Genomic DNA, 17236 nt, shown 5'->3' with positions numbered 1-17236 from the left:
CGCTCACACCATCCCGTTTCGCTATTACTGCAGAACACGGTAGTACCCGGGCGATCGCGGCCTACAGATTAAATGTCATCAATAGACCCGCCAACATTTTTGAAAAATCTAAAATTTTCGTCAAAACCCCCTCCAAACAAAATTTCTAGCTACGCCACTGGTCATCATTACGTGGATGATTATCTGGATAGTTTCGGAACAGTTCAGGAAGCGATTCAGTTGGGGCGCGAGGTTAAAATGATTCATGCCAAAGGTGGGTTCGAATTAAGAAACTTCACGTCAAACAAAGTTGAAATAACAAGGCGAGTCGGTGCTGAAGCGGAGGACGAGCATAAAGCCCTCGATTTAGAAAAAGGAGAAGGTACGGAGTCCGTTTTGGGTGTTCACTGGATTTCAAGTAGCGACGAATTCACATTCAATCTCAACATGAGTGAGGGTTTGCGGCATATCCTGGAGCCCACGTATATTCCGACCAAACGAGATGTTCTACGTGTAGTAATGAACCTGTTTGATCCACTAGGACTCATATCCTTTTTTCTGATACACGGAAGAATACTTATGCAGGATATTTGGGCCTCCGGTGCTGATTGGGATGATTATATAAATGCAGAACTCTTCCAACGTTGGCGGAAATGGGTGGAACTACTCCCTCTGTTAAATACACTACGTATACAGCGTTGTTACTTTACTGAAGCAACGTCAGAAACCTATGCTTCTCTACAAATTCATGTCTTCGTAGATGCCAGTGAGTCAGCTTATTCGTGTGCAGTTTATTTTCGGATCGAGGGTTGTTAGGGTCCATCAATGACGCTAGTAGCTGCAAAATCAAAAGTTGCTCCGTTGAAAATGCTAACTATTCCACGACTTGAACTCCAAGCAGCCGTTCTGCGATCTAAACTTTTGCAAAATGTCCAATTAATGCATTCTGTGCCCGTGACGAAACGATTTCTTTGGACCGACTCACTAACAGTATTGGCTTGGCTACGTGCAGACCCTCGCAAATATAACCAGTACATCGGTTTTCGAGTAGGGGAAATCCTTACAACGACTGACTTACAAGAGTGGAGGTGGGTGCCCAGTAAAATGAATATAGCGGACGATGCGACAAAGTGGGGATCTGGTCCCGAGATAAAAGCAGACACAAGATGGTTCCTCGTAACAGGATTCGCGCTACAACCTGAATCAACCTGGCCACAATTGCCAGGGCCATTAGTCACGACGAAGGAAGAGCTTCGAACCTGCAATTTACATCACATACTCGATCCGGCGCTGGTGGATGTAGATCGATTCAGTCGATGGGAAAAACTTCTGCGAACACAAGCGTTTGTTCATCGTTTTATCAATAACCTGAGAAGTGCACGGTCGGGGGAACCATCTGAACGAGGTTTACTTACACAGCAAGAGCTAGTGAGCGCTGAAAGATCCTTGTGGAAACAGGCGCAACTAGATTTTTTTCAAACCGAGATAAAGGCGCTGGAGAGAACGCGTGGGTCGCCTCAAGCACAGCACCCTACGGTATCAAAATCGAGTGCACTGTACAAGCGGTGGCCCTTTATGGATGAATACGGAATTATTCGCAAACGGGGACGGGTCATTGTACCGTGGGTTCCATACGAAACTAAGTATCCAGCAATCCTTCCGCGTGAACATAAAATCACCTTGCTGATTATAGACTGGTTCCATCGTCGCTTCCGTCACGCCAACCGGGAGACTATTGTCAACGAGATGAGACAAAGGTTCGAAATATTCAAACTCCGGTCATTGGTTTCAAAAGTCTCACGTAGCTGCGCATGGTGCAAGATTAATACAGTCGTTCCTCACTCGCCGCCCATGGCGCCTTTACCTAAGGCTCGCTTAACTCCGTTCGTGCGACCGTTTACATATGTCGGCCTCGATTATTTCGGCCCAAGCTTAGTGAAAGTAGGTCGAAGTAACGTTAAACGTTGGATCGCTCTATTCACGTGTTTGACCATCCGAGCGATTCATATGGAAGTTGTGCACAGTCTCTCAACGGACTCCTGCGTGATGGCTATCAGACGCTTCGTATCACGAAGAGGGGCACCAGCAGAAATATTTAGCGACAACGGGACGAATTTTCAAGGGGCAAATAAGCAGTTGCAGAAAGAGATACAGGAACGTACCGAAACATTGTCATCAGTTTTCACAAATACCACTACGCGGTGGAACTTCAACCCACCTGGGGCCCCACATATGGGCGGAGTATGGGAACGAATGGTTCGTTCAGTTAAAGTGGCGATTGGGACGATCTTGGAAGCCTCTCGAAAACCCGACGACGAGACCCTGGAGACCGTGATTATTGAAGCAGAAGCAATGATTAATACACGACCTTTGACGTACATCCCGTTACAATCGGCAGATGAAGAAGCATTGACACCCAATCATTTTCTGTTAGGAAGCTCGAACGGAGTAAAGCAGCTGCCAGTATCACCAATTGACTACAAAACGGGTTTAAGAAGTAGCTGGAAACTCGCGCAACATATAACGGACAGATTCTGGAGGAGATGGCTCAAAGAATACTTGCCGGTAATCTCAAGGCGATCGAAATGGTTCGAGGATGTTAAGGAAGTGGCAGTAGGAGATTTGGTGTTGATTGTGGATGGGGCAGTAAAGAACCAGTGGATCCGAGGAAGAGTGGTAAAAGTAGCAGTAGGATCGGATGGGAGAATTCGACAAGCGTGGATACGAACCACAAGCGGAGTCGTACGACGCCCTGCCGTTAAACTTGCAGTGTTCGACGTCGTGGCAGAAGAAGGACCAGATCAAGAGGACAATAATGGTTTACGGGCGGGGGAATGTGACGGCGAGTATCCCTCGTCGACAGAGATCACCGATCATGGAGAGTGAAGTTTACCTTGGTCATCGAAATAAGGTAGAGAGGTTGACAGATAGATTGGCAGAGGAAAGAATATTAATGGCAAGCGCACGTGAGCAGAACGGTGTTAAAATTTCAACTAAACTAACCATACTTAAAGCTAAATTAATCCTAGTTCCATAGTTTGAAAGTGAATTTAATTTGAATTATTTAGAAGTAAGTGGAATTTATTTCTCTACATTTGTTTAATTTAATGCCTAATGTAATGTCTACAGCTAACCTAACCCTAATTCCATACGATCGGTTGAGAATATTGGTGAAGATAGACTGAAAAATTGTGAGTTTATTCTATTCAATTATATTAAAAATATTAACGGTGAATAATAAATTATAGCTAAAGCGTTCACACAACCAACAGCGTTTAAGGATGACTGGGAACTTTCAGCAACAATATAAAGCAATTAAAAAATTCTCGTGTTCATGATTGAGAAAGGCACAATTTCACCGGTGGATTAAAACAGGTTTTTCTGAATGATTTCAAAAATTGTATAGCCAAGGAAAAATACAAACCAAACGTCCCAACGCGGGATAAAATATTCATGGTAATAGAGACAGACAGATACGTAAATTCACATTCGACACTATAAATCCAATAACAAGTAACTAAATAAAGAATTAACGTAGTTTTCCTTTAAAAAATGCCACCAAAAATTGTGGAAACGTAAATCAATAAAAAAAAGTCGTTTGATAAATATACAAGACTGAGAAAGTCATGCCCAAATATAAAATGCCCCCACGATTTGATTTTGGTTGGTAAAATACGGATGTTCAGTATTTACTTCTACAATCGACTCTCATTTCAAATGAAATCTTTCTAAATCTCAAATATCCCAAAAATGTATTCGGCGAAAGTTAGTAAAACTTATCACTTCAATAGTTTGAAAATACAAATTTAATTTTGTTTTTCATGCTGAATGTAACGAAACTAAAAATACTTTAACAGGCTATGTATGTTCAAATCGAGATAACTATAAAAAGCCAAAGTAAATTAGTAAATTTTGACTGAAAGGGTAATCATCTGGTAGCATAAAGCGCTGTCTACTATCCAAGGCTGGTCCACAGTATCAATAAATTAAACATTTTAGGAATACGCATGCTCCACATTCACTTCAGCTTTGACCTCCTAAACCGGCTTTTTATATCCCAAAAACCAATCATTACCTTCCTTCCAATCCATCGTAAAGTTGCAAAAACACGCTCAGACTGACGTTTCGTGCATCGTCAAACCCATTCGGATGAATCTCCAACCGCCAGGTGTTCCCCAAATCGTCCCGAACCAGATCCGAGTACTGCACCTGATTAGCGGTGCGCGCTTGACCAAAGTTTCTCACCGTAAACCGCCACGACACCGGGCCAGGCATCAATTTACAGCTGAACCGATGCTCCGGAACGTTCGGTGCCAGAATTTCCAACTTCTTGGCAACGACCTGACACTGCAGCTCCAGCTGTTGTTCCGTTTCAGGTGAACACTCTTTGGTGCTGTTTTCCTGAATCGAATACAAACTAACCTCCACCTTGTCCAGTTCCTTGGACAGAATCGTACTCCAAGCGTCCACTTCGGCTAACTTACCGTTGTACTGTTGATTGATCTCGCGGAATTCCTGCTGTACAAGAATGTTAATCGATTTGATCAATCCGTCGCGAGCTTTTTTCAGGGCTTCCTTTCGATCGGTCAAAGATTGACCGATCCGTTCGGACGTAATTTTAAACGTTTCCTGTGTCTTCCGGAGGGCTGCTTCCAAAGTTTTTGCTGTTGCCGGAACCGGCAACGTACCGGGTTTCGAAACTAAATTTCTGATCGATTCGATTCCATCAGCCCACCGAAACTTCACAAATTCCGCCAAACACACCGTGCCCAAACAGTTCGGACAGGCATCCTTCCCGGACTTTTGCAACCAGTCGCGGATGCAGCCATAGCAGAAAAATTTGGAACACTTCGGACACAGATGCGGATCATCCGTTGTCTTCAAACAGATCTGACACTCTAAGCTCTCGCTCAACTCCTGCAGCAGCTGTTGCTGCCTTTGTTGTGATAATTCAGCGGCCATCTTGCAATCTCAGCACCGACAGTTTGTAAACAGCAGCCACGATCGCGATCGCGATTAAATTCTCACATCGGGGTCACTGTCGAGTGAAGTGATTGCACAGCTGCGCGTGACGAGGTCGACAAACTGATTGTACCTTTAACCTACTTATCAACGAATGGAAACGCGCTCTGGAAATTTTAGCACAAATCACGCCGAAAATTGATCTTTTTCGCGTTCGATCCACGGGAAAACTAACCGCACTCTGAACCTCAGCTCAGTATTAGTGACAAATGGGTGAGGCATTTTCTTCGCTCTCGGAGCGGGATTCTATTTTTGGAAAATTCGTCGATACCAAGCCAACAAACGCCAGCACGGCGCAAGTGCGTCGAGGTGATCATGTAGTGAAAGGAAACATGAACGTGTTCCGAAAATAGCTGATGGTTGTACATTTCTTCTAGCACACATCCTGAATGAATGATCGATGCATCTTTGTTGCAGTTTTAATCAGCTTTTCATCTGTTACACTGTTGTGAGTGTTATCAATTAATAACCGTAATCCGGTTGTCGTCAACCACGAGAATCCTTATCGCTAGTGGTCATTGGCCGCGACAATCTGTGCATCTGTTTTCCATCATGAATGAATTTGCTATCAGCCTCGAAAGATCCGTTCAGGTGCCGATTCAGCAAAATATTGCATATAAAATATGGTTCCGGAGTTGCAACCTTCACACTTGAGTTCTTCATTTCACCAGTGAACAACTGTCAAGAGAAACGGTGTAAGCGACGAGAGCGAGAATGTTTGCGAAATTATTCTTCCTCGCTTTTGGTAAGTACATCCTTTTTCGGTTTCACCGAACTGAACTAATTGATCTATTCCAAAAAAATTCACAGTGGGGATCAGTGCTGCCTACCAGTACGATTACCAAAGCGAGTTCGCCTACAACCGGCCGGAGAACAAAACGGGTTACGAGTATGGTGCCTGGGAACCGAACCGCGAATACGTCTACAATGTTACTTCCAAAACGATGACAGCGTTGAACGATCTTGATGACCAGTGGACCGGAATTGTGTCCCGCGCACGCCTTGTGATGCGCCCGAAGGATCCACAGTACGTGGTTGTCCATGTCGAGCGCGCGGAGTACGCCGTTCTGAATGAGCGTCTGCCTCAAGGATACCGCACCGAGCTGCGAGAGCAAGACCTGAAATACAAACCCCTGCCGATGAGTTCCAAGCCATTCGGTATCCGCTACCACAAGGGAGTCATTAAGGGTCTATACGTCGAACAAACCATTCCCAACAATGAAGCCAACATCCTGAAAGCATGGGCCAGCCAGTTCCAGCTAGATACCTATGGAAGCAACAAGATGAACTCAAAGTACAACCAGTTCCCGGAGAACAACTCCTTCACTGGAGTCTACAAGGTCATGGAACCCACCGTAACCGGCAACTGTGAAACCCTGTACGATGTCAACGCCGTTCCGGAATATATCGCTCAAGCCAATCCGGACTGGGCTCCAAAGCCACAGTACCGTGAAGAAGGTCAGTACTACTTTGAAGTCATGAAGACCCAGAACTTCGATAACTGCGAACAACGCATGGGTTACCACTTCGGTTTCAGTGGTGAGAGCGACTTTAAGCCAAATACCAACCAGATGGGCAATGTTGCCTCGAAGTCTTCCGTATCCCGCACGTTCCTCTCCGGCAACTGGTACAACTACACCATCCAATCATCCAGCACCACCAACAAGGTTGTGATTGCTCCATCTCTGGTCAACCAAGAGAAGGCTATGGTGTACTCACAGGTCAACATATCGCTCAATAAAATATCCGCATACGAAAAAACTCCGGAAGGCCCAGCTGATGATCGCCAGGTGTTTGTCGATCTGGTCTACAGCTATAACATGCCCAGCGATAAGAAGAACCAAGTTCGTCCAGGAAATGAAACATCTTCCTCTTCCTCATCGTCGTCCTCGTCATCGTCGTCCTCGTCATCGTCGTCGTCCTCGTCATCCTCGGACTCATCTTCTTCCTCATCCGAGTCGTCATCCAACTCGTCCGACTCTTCCAGCTCCAGCTCGGAATCGAAGGAAAACCCTAAAATCAGTCCAGCTGAACAAGCCAAAAACAAGGAACAGAAGAAAAATACCGTTAGCCGCCAGCGTCGTGATCTGAATGCCGAGAAGGAAAAGAAATACTACCAAGCCTACAAGATGGACCAGTACCGTTTGAGCCGCAACAACGATACCTCATCCGATTCAAGCAGCTCCGACGATTCGAAGTCTTCTTCGTCCAGCTCGTCGGAATCAAATGAAGGCGGAAATGGCAAGAACAATAATAATTCTTCGTCATCTTCTTCATCTTCCTCTTCATCATCGTCATCATCCTCTTCCTCATCTTCTTCGTCTTCCTCATCGTCTTCTTCATCATCGGAGTCCGATTCGCTGAGCAGCGAGGAAGCCTACTACCAGCCTGCCCCACAGAACTTCAAGGATGCTCCTCAAGCTCCCCTACTGCCGTACTACACCGGATACAAGGGCTCCAACGTTCAGAACGCTCGCAACGTCGACGGACAACGTACGGTTAGCAAACTGGTCCAGGAAATCGCCGATGACCTGCAGAACCCATCCAACCTCCCGAAGGCCAACACCCTGAACAAATTCAATATCTTGGCTCGCGTTCTGCGTACCATGGATCATCAGGATATCTACGACGCCACCCAGAAGTACTTCGTTTCCCAAAAGGAACGCAAGGAGGGAGACAACAACAGCCAGAAATTCAGCAAGCGCGTTGATGCATGGAACACCTATCGAGATGCTTTGGCTGATGCCGGTACTCCACCAGCGTTCAAGGTTATCAAGGAATACGTCGAAGAAAAGAAGCTCCGTGGTGCGGAAGCCGCTAGCGTGATCGCTACGCTCCAACACTCAATCCGTTACCCAACGGAAGCTCTCATGCACGAATTCTTCCTGCTCGCTACCTCCAATGCCGTCCAGAGTCAAGATGACCTTAACACCACTGCGCTGATGTCTTTCACCAACTTCGTGAACAATGCCCAAGTTAACAACCGATCGGCGTACAACTACTACCCGGTTAACAGCTTCGGTCGTCTGGCTGATTCTGACTACAAAATCGTTGCCCACAAGATCGTCCCATGGCTCGCCCATCAACTGCGGCAAGCTGTCAACGAAGGAAACAGCATCAACATTCAGGTGTACGTCCGTGCTCTCGGAAATCTCGGTCATCCGGAAATCTTGAACGCTATGGAACCGTACATGGAAGGAAAGATCCGCGTCAGTGACTTCCAGCGTTTGGCTATGGTTGCCGCAATGGACCGTTTGACTGAAAATTACCCAAAACTGGCCCGTTCTGTGCTGTACAAGGTCTACCAAAATGCCGGAGATGTTCATGAAATTCGTTGCGCCGCCGTCCACATGCTGATGCGTACGAACCCACCGGCAGAGATGCTCCAACGTATGGCCGAGTACACACACCAGGACCCTAGCCAGTACGTTCGTGCTGCCGTTAAGTCCGCCCTGGAATCTGCTGCTGATGCCGATGAGTATGACAATGATTACGATTTCTCCGAAAATGCCAAGGCCGCCGTGAAACTACTGAACCCAGAAGACTTCAGCATGCAGTACTCTTCGTCGTACATTCGTGACTATGCGTTTGAAAATTTGGAAATGTCCTACCGTATGTACCTTGGACAGATTGGCTCCGATGATCATACCGTGCCGAATGGAATGTTCTATCAGCTCCGTCAGAACTTTGGAGGTCTGAAACGGTACAGCACCTACTACTATCTGGTCTCGAGCATGGAGAGTTTCTTCGATCTCATGGACAAACAGTACGATACCGCTAGCATTCAAGATGATCGCAAATCGGCCGACTACTACTACAAGTATTACAAACAGTTCCCGAATAAGAAGAGCGAATACTTCGAGCAGTACGCCAAATACCATGGTGGGCCACAGAACGATTACTACCAACAGGCCGGCAATGGGCAGAACAAGTACAGCGAGAAGGAACCGCAAAAGTGGTCCACCACTCGTATCGCCAAGCTGTTGAACATTGACGCTGAAGACGCCCAAGAGCTGGAGGGACAGCTGCAGGCGAAATTGTTCGATTCGGAGTACTTCTACGCATTCAACAACCAGAGCATTGAAAATATCCCACGTCAGTTCAAGGAGTTCGCAGCAGATCTGGAGGATGGATGGACTTTCAATATGACCAAGTTCTACCAACAGCAAGCCGTTACCTTGGCTTTCCCGTTGGCATCTGGCTACCCGTTCGTGTACAGTCTGAAGACACCAACCGTTGTGAAGTTTGAAACGGAAGCTACCGTCAAGACTCATCCATCTGTCCACCAGAAGCCAGCTGGTCATCCGGAAAACGAAAATGACGACTACATCCACTTCCCACGTACTGCCAACGGATCCGTTGATATCAACATGGTTTACCATCGGTTGGTAGACGCTAAGGTTGGATTCGTGACTCCGTTCGATCATCAGCGTTACATCGCTGGTTACCAGAAGAAGTTCCAGGCGTACCTTCCGTTGAGCATTGATTTCGATCTGGACTTCGATAATGACAAATACGAGTTTGAGTTTGAATTCCTCGAACCTAAGGAAGATCAACTGCTAGTCCATTTGAGCTCATGGCCATACACTGGATACAAGGACATCACTGACATTCGACCAATTGCTGAAAGCCCGAACGCAAGAATCGTTCACGATGAGGAACAAACGACGAAGACTTACGAACAAACCGTGGGAGATAAGATGACTGGTGTTGCTCTGCGCCTGCATGCCAAGTACGATAGCGATTTCTTCAACTTTGGACGTTTCTATGAAATGATTCAGGAACACGATTACGCCTCGGCTCTGTTGTATCCATTCGCTACGCAGACCTACCACTACCACCAGTTCAATGTGTACTACGATTCACAGCGTAGCCCTGCCAAGACGATGAAGTTCGTAGCTCAATACAAGCGGGGAGATTTCAGCGAGGACTACCAGGAATCCGATGCTAAACACTCGAAGGGACGCCACGCATATTCTGGATACTATAACGAAAACAACTACGCTCAACCAATCGTGTTCACGGCAGGTAGCCAGCGTCGCCAGGAACAGTTCATTAAGAACGCAGCCGCCGGAATCAGAAACAGTGATGCAGCAGTTTACGACTTTGGATTTACTTTTGAGGGACATCAACAGAAGAGCGAATACGTCTTCACCGCTGCTTACGCCGATAGTCCAGTCGATGAGAAGTCTCGCTACTTGTTCTTCTTCTCGGGCAGTCCGTACAGTCAGTCGAACAGTTTCTTCGGAACGCCATACCAGGGCAAACAGTTCCAGATGTGCTTCTCCGCCCAGAATGAATTCCCGAATGTACCAAAATTGAACTTCCTTAACGCTTTGAACTACGACGATAGCTCTTCGATGCGCTACGAACTGTCCTACGGTGAGCGTTGCCAGGGAGGAGCTCAGATCACGATGAAGGGTAAAATGCAGCAGTCGGATGAGTACCGTCACTATCTGCGCATCTCGAACGTCGGCCAACAGTGCAAGGAACAGATGGATCGCGGCTACTATCACCTGCAAGAATGCCAGAACGCTACCCGGCAGGCTAGCTACCTGGACCAGTATCAGTTCAACTTCGAGTTCAAGAATGTCGATTCGCATGCCAGGAATTGGACCTATCGCCTAGCTGACTACTTCCAATACAAGACCTACCCGTACTTCTCGCCAAACTATTCCTACAAGGGCAAGAGCAACCAGTACCAGTTCAACTTCGAGATGGCTCCCTACGGAGATTACTTCAATGCTTCGTTCTACGCTCCAGAGTATGCCTTTGAAATTGAAAACTATCCGATCGAGAACTACTACGCTCGGTACTTCGCTGCCATGCACCCGGATATGGACTACTATGAACGTCTTGCCAGCTATGCCTACCGCGGAAACTATCAACGTAAGTTATGGGAAGATCTGCTTGTGGATTGGTACTAACTGATTCTTTGTATTTCTTAGCTTCCTGCGCTGTTTCTAGCAACTCCATTGATACCTTCGATGGGTACACCTACGACTACGAAATGGGAGAATGCTGGCACGCTGTGCTGCACACTGTGAAGCCAGACTACGAATACTACGCTCAACAGTCGCACTTCCAGAACGCCGACAGCGAGTACCGCTTCAAGAATGGATTCAATGAGGACGAACAGATTACCATCCTGGCCCGCTCGGGAGCTAAGAATGAGCTATACTTCAAGGTTGTGCTAGGACAGTACAAGCAGAACGACTACAACATCGACATCATCCCGAACGGTTCCGAACTGCCGCAGGTCTACCTCAACGGAAAGCCCCAGCAGATCCACGAGAAGTACGCCGTTGAGATGTACACCAATGATCAGAACGACCAGCCTCTGTTCCGTGCCTACGCTCTGCCTGGCAAGGAGTTGGAGATCAGCATCCGTGATGACGACATCAAGATTGTGTTCGATGGCTACCGCGCCCGTATCTACGCTGACCAGTCGTACTACGACAACTTCGTCGGTCTGTGCGGAACCAACAATGGCGAAAGCTACGATGATGCCGTTGCACCCAACCAGTGCTACATGAATAAGCCGGAATATTTCGCCGCTTCCTATGCCATTACCGGCCAGAACTGCTCAGGACCAGCCAAGGCTTACAACATTGCCTACCAGCAGCAGTCGAAGCAGGAATGCGCCAAGCGCGAATACTACTACGGAAACATCATCAGCGAACAGGAAGCCGGTCGCAAGCGTTATCGCTACTACAACCACTACGTCAACGATGATAGCTCATCGTCTTCTTCCTCCTCCTCCTCGTCCTCATCCTCGTCATCTTCCTCGTCGTCTTCCTCATCATCGTCTGAGTCCAACTCCGACTCCAACTCCAGCTCCAGCTCGTCGGAAGAGAAAGAATACAAACCCCACGAACAGCGTCAAACCGTGAAACAGTGCGCAATCCAGCACCAACATCAGATCCTCGAACAGGGTGACCAGATCTGTTTCACCATGCGCCCCCTGCCGGTCTGTCGGTCCCAGTGCAAGGCTTCCGAGAAGAGTCCGAAGTACTTCGACGTACATTGCCGAAACCGTGACGATCCGGCTGCTAAGATGTACAAGAACCAAATCTCTAAGGGCGCCAATCCGGACCTGAGCTCCCGTTCGGTGTCCAAGACGGTCAAGTTCAACATCCCCAAGGACTGCTACCACTCCAAGTGAAGATCAAGTGCTGATCGAGACGGGGAATGACAACACAAAGACTAAAGAAGAAAGAAAAGCAAAGGAAATGGACAAACTGTAGATTACGAACCATGTGAATAAAGCAAATTTTGGCAATTTATCAATCTGTTCTCTGTTCTTCCTCTTTCACCGTTCCGGAACCGATGGTGGCAGTAACCCAAAACTAATGGGGCAGTTGGGGGGTATGTTAAGCCTCGAAAGAACCGCTCCCCGACCAGGCAGGCACTCATTATTTCCGATGAGTATACAGATAAATCACACACGCTCCGCGAGTGAATGGGAAATTTATTCTAATGAGAATGTCTTAATTAAGCTCAATACTTCCTGCGGTGATGTCTAAATCTTGATAGAAAGGCTCTTGAGCAGTGGCGGCAATACCTACTGTTGCATGGTCCAATGGCGAAGGGGAATTGATGAAAAAGGTCAAGCATGCAAATTGATTGCGGGTGGTGGCGGTGGTGGTAGTGATTGGTTCCGAAGAGCAGGAGCCCGCTTGCCAGCGATAGATAGAGAGATACAATTTCCCTCTTTAGTGTGGTCTTTGGCGAAACGAGCAGTGACTTGGCATTGATCGGTGCATTGCGCGACTCCTATCGGAGACTAAATGGCTGGTTGTGTATGTATGTATATGCAAATTAGCTATGAGCGAAAGGTGGTAGCAGTTGCATAGTGCGTACTCCGTGGCTGACAGTCATGCACACTACGTACAGATCCGGACCGTAACGAGTAGTGAATTTATTGACTTTGAATCGAGCTATGAGAGCTGGTAAATGATGACCATTATCTATAAATAAAGTTGTTCGAACCCGTAGAAGGAAGTTGCATGCCGGCGAGGAATAACTTGAGGAATTTAGAGCTAGGGTGTATGAATATTATGGACAGCAGCACATTTTAATGAGGTGTAACAGGGTAAAGTGCTTGCAAACGCCTCCGGAATTTTGTTTCCGTTCGCTTCCAACAAACACGAGCCGTCAGTTTTAATCAACACCAAATTTGACAGCTCGAAGCGCAGAATTTCCAGGAAATCGCGTACGTCGCCATTATATAAATATTATAACAAGTAGTCATCTTGCGTGACACTAATCGAGCAGAGGTGTCCCGAAATCAGCTTTGTTCCTCATTTCCTCGTCGCGATCCTTACTCGATTTTTTTGCATTTCCCCATCGAACGACGGCAAACATTTCACTGGAACTTTACGAGCCGACTGTGCATGTTAATTGAAGGGTCGGTCGGTCGCGGTGTGTCTTCCGTATTTACAGACAGAAACGTGCTTTGGTCGGGCGAAATGCAGTCTCAATCTGTCGGGTGACAGTTTATGATGAGGATTACTTGCTCCTCGTGTGCGGATCGGTCAGGCACGGTCTAGCTGTCGGCCGTTGCAATAATGCAACTGCAGGCGCCGGCTGCCCGTAATTATCAGCCAATTCCGCGAAATTGCTGCTAATCAGAAGTGCATGTGGTGCATTGTTTGCAGGCAGATGCAGTTTTGCTTTGTTGCAGTTGTTTTTCATTGTTGCAGGAAAGGGAAGTATTCTGCACGTAAATTTTACTGCTTTTTTGTGCAAAGATTTTTTACATTTCTTACAAAAGAAATGTATAGAATTCGCTCAAACTTTTTCCGAGGCCCGGAGGGCCGAGTCTCATATACCAATCGACTCAGCTCGACGAATTGGGACAATGTCTGTATGTGTGTGTGGGTATGTATGTATGTGCACTAATGTCGTGTAATTATCTCAGCAACCGCTGAACCGATCTTAACGAATTAGTTTCAAATGAAAGGCCTAACGTTGCCATTTGACACTATTATTTCTTTGTTTTTCGATGTGTTGTTTACTTTCTGAGATATGGATGATTTGGTCAAAACACAAAGTGTTTAAAGCAAATAACTTTCGAAAAAAGCAGTGCAGCACAAAACTAGAAAGCCTGTAAAATACCTTTCAAACAAGTTGTATATTGTCACAATCCGTTCACGAACGGCGGAGATATTAAACATTTTGTATTTTTATTCCTCGCTTACCAATTTCCACTAACTAAAAATGAGATCGTTACATACAGAGTATTGCTTGTATCGCCAAAACATTTTTTTAAATATGTATTAATTTTATCGAATTAGGCTTACCCTCCCCTTAAATTGTTCTCGGACGTCTATGACGTTTTTAGATGTTCTTGACGTTTTTTGAAGTTTTAAAATGTTTTTAGCTGTTTTTGAAACTTTTCGTCGTTTTCGAACTTTTGAATGTGTCTAAACGTTCAAAAGCGATTTTTGGACCATTTTACTTTTTAGACATTATTCGATGTTTTAGATGTTTTTTGGATATTTTTGGCACTTCTTGAAATTTTTGTGGTTTGGAAAAATTTGGGATGGAAAAATTTGTGACAATTTGTTACATAGGGGGAGGGGAGGGGGGTCAATTTTGGGCAATTTTTGCGTTACGTAATTTATGAATGGTCCCTTTAGAGGCAGTGGTAGCCCAGAGATAGCATAACGGTTTGTACACTGGGCCAAAGTCCCAAGGCTTGTAGATTTGAATCCTGCCCCTGGGGTCGAATATTTCCACATAACTGCTTTCGCTTAACTCACCATTTCGATTTGTTTCCCCGTTAAATGCCACTAAAAAGTTATTTACGTTCCTAAACGTTTTTAAGGCATTTTCAGAAGTTTTAACGATTTTAGACGTTTTTCGATGTTTTTTGGAGCTTTTGGCTTTTTTTACGTTTACGGTGTTTTAGACGTTCTTAGATGATTTTGATCATTTTTGGCGGTTTTGAACGTTTAAAGGCTTTTCGCTGACTTTGACATTGTTATATGTTTTGATGTTATTAGATGTTTTAAAAGTTTTCGTTTTAATGGATGTTTTGCACGTTTTCAAACGTTTTAGACGACTTCAGACGTTTCTAGATATTATTGTCGTTATAAGACGTTTGCTGGCATTTTGAGACGATTTTTAACACATTTTAACGCCTTAAAACGATTTAGAGGTTCTTAGACGTTTCTAAACATTTTCAACCTTTTTAAGGTGTTTTCGGTTAGATGTTCCCATCCCGTTCCCATTTAGACGCTTTTACATGTTTTTACACTTTTTTCGATGGTTTAAAACGTTTTTGATCTTTCTAACTTTTTCAAACATTTTAGAGGTTTAAAAACGGGTTTCAAAAATTTTAGGCGTTTTTAACATTTTTTAGACGATTTTTGATTTCGAATTTTAGGCGTTCTTGACGTTTTGTAGACGATCTTGACGTTTAAATATTTTTAAACAATTCCAGACGTATTATACGTTTTTGACGCTTCTACACGCTATTGGACATTTTGAATATGGCATAGGACGTTTTTAACGCTTCTTCTACTCGGACGGTGCCGGTGGATGAATGGTAAGCGTGACGGCCAATATTCGATTTTTATATTCTAATCTATTTCAAACGGGTTTTACGAAGCATATTCTGTCCTTGCGACTTTTATTTTCGGCCGCTCATAATTATCTACTGATCTACTGATACCCTGACGTTTCAGTCGTTTTTTGGTGTGCTTCGACATTTATATACGATTTTATTTGACATTTCAGATGTTCTTTTTTTCGTTTCTAGATATTATAGAAATTTTTAACGTTTTTGGCATTTTTCGGCGATCTTAGACTATTTTGACGCCTATGTGTTTGGTGCTTTCTAAATTTTTTACTTTTTTTGCACTTAATTTTTTTTTTTGACATTTCAAAAGATTTTTGACGTATTAAACGTTTTCTGACGTCTTTTAAAGTTTTGGGCATTTTTAAGCGGTTGCATACGTTTTTGACGTTCTTAGAAGTTTGGTGGCGTTTTCCGATGTTTTAGATGTTTTTGACGTTTTAGACGATTTTAGACGCTAGGAAATTTGAGAAGTTTAACAAGATTTAGACTTTTTACGTTTTTACGCGATTTTGGATATTTTTAGGCGAATTTGATGGTTTTAGACGTTTTTGGCGGTGTTAAACAATTTTAAACGTTATTTGACGTATTAAATGTTTTTGACGATTTTTGACGGCTCTAGGCGGTTTCGGAAGTTTTAGGACTTTTCGACGTTTCTAGATGTTTTTAGACGTTTTTAAACGACTTAGTGCGTTTTTAATAGTTTTAATACGCGATTGGCTTGCTCGGACGTTTGTTGGCGTTTTAAGAGTCAGCGTTCTATTCAGTAAAATGGAACATTTTGTTAGATAATGGCTGAACATTATCTAACAACAACAAACAAAATCATTATCTAACATTAACAAAAAATGGATTTCGAAAAAAAAACTGGATAAGCTTATTCGTACTCGCTGAGTCAAAATCAAGCGTTAAAATAGCCGGGTAGGCTCCCGACTCGTCGGTGACGTTAGAAGAGTTGAGACAGGGCAATGCAAATAAAATTAAAAAAAAATACTATCACGGGGTCTCACATGTTTCCTTGCTTCGCCGGCAGACAACGTTGGACAACGTTAATCCGTGCTTAAAGGTACCAATTTTGTTTTGTTTTACATTTTAAATTGCTTAAAACTAGGGGATTACATATTGATTTTTTTTAAATGAAACTAATGCGATTTTATGGCTATCATATATATCTACACAAGGGGATAATATTATTTTCGTAAGATTAGGGGTTTTCCAGACGATTTCGTAGTACGGCTCAGATGTGGATCGGCTACATTTCGAGTTAAGCGTGTTTTGTTCGTGCTGTAGGTCCCGTGTTTGTTGGCTCATTCGATACAGATGCTTTGATACAGGTGGAAGAGGGTTCTGAGAATGATAAGGAATGATAAGGGGCGGTTAGACTTGTATATTTATGGTTTTCACAAAGGTATAAGTGACATATAGAGGACATCGCGGCTTGCCAGCACATCTCAAACCGGGACGTTGGTTGGTCTTCCTCGGGCCCGCAGGGTATCCATTAGCCGAGACCTGGCGGAACTGTACTCGGTGCACGCCCAGACAATGTGCTCGATGTCGTGATAGCCGTCGCCACAAGCGCAGATACCACTATCCACGAGCCCAATACGCCGGAGATGTGCATCCAGCGTGTAATGGTTTGCCATGAGTCGG

General features: G+C 44.9%; 3 protein-coding genes across 3 annotated transcripts in view; 2 read left to right on the top strand and 1 right to left on the bottom strand.

The window, feature by feature from the left end:
- LOC131685018 (E3 ubiquitin-protein ligase TRIM37-like) overlaps positions 1 to 5170 on the bottom strand; it is a 30599-nt gene extending 25429 nt beyond the window's left edge. The window contains exon 1 of the mRNA XM_058968346.1: positions 4055 to 5170. Within this exon, the coding sequence (XP_058824329.1) occupies positions 4055 to 4941 (887 nt within the window). The 5' untranslated portion in view covers positions 4942 to 5170. The remainder of the gene's footprint in view (positions 1 to 4054) is intronic.
- The window catches only part of LOC131685016 (A disintegrin and metalloproteinase with thrombospondin motifs 9), an 811665-nt gene that overhangs the window by 423498 nt on the left and 370931 nt on the right, over positions 1 to 17236 (top strand).
- Positions 5636 to 12287, top strand: LOC131685014 (vitellogenin-A1-like). Its single transcript, XM_058968343.1, has 3 exons — positions 5636 to 5746; positions 5812 to 10890; positions 10950 to 12287. The coding sequence occupies exons 1-3, from the start codon at positions 5716 to 5718 to the stop codon at positions 12164 to 12166; spliced, it is 6327 nt and encodes a 2108-aa protein (XP_058824326.1). The 5' UTR covers positions 5636 to 5715; the 3' UTR covers positions 12167 to 12287.

This window comes from Topomyia yanbarensis, chromosome 2 (genome assembly GCF_030247195.1).
Source record: "Topomyia yanbarensis strain Yona2022 chromosome 2, ASM3024719v1, whole genome shotgun sequence".
Lineage (NCBI taxonomy): Eukaryota > Metazoa > Arthropoda > Insecta > Diptera > Culicidae > Topomyia > Topomyia yanbarensis.
Note: the sequence above shows the minus strand (reverse complement) of the source record. Positions and strands in the feature narration are given on the sequence as shown.

Bases quoted from the DNA above. Each gene is read 5' to 3' on its own strand.
- LOC131685014 (XM_058968343.1), top strand. From the start codon at position 5,716: ATGTTTGCGAAATTATTCTTCCTCGCTTTTG. The intron at 5,747-5,811 runs GTAAGTACATCC...AAAAATTCACAG, and splicing joins ATTATTCTTCCTCGCTTTTG to TGGGGATCAGTGCTGCCTAC. The intron at 10,891-10,949 runs GTAAGTTATGGG...TGTATTTCTTAG, and splicing joins CTACCGCGGAAACTATCAAC to CTTCCTGCGCTGTTTCTAGC.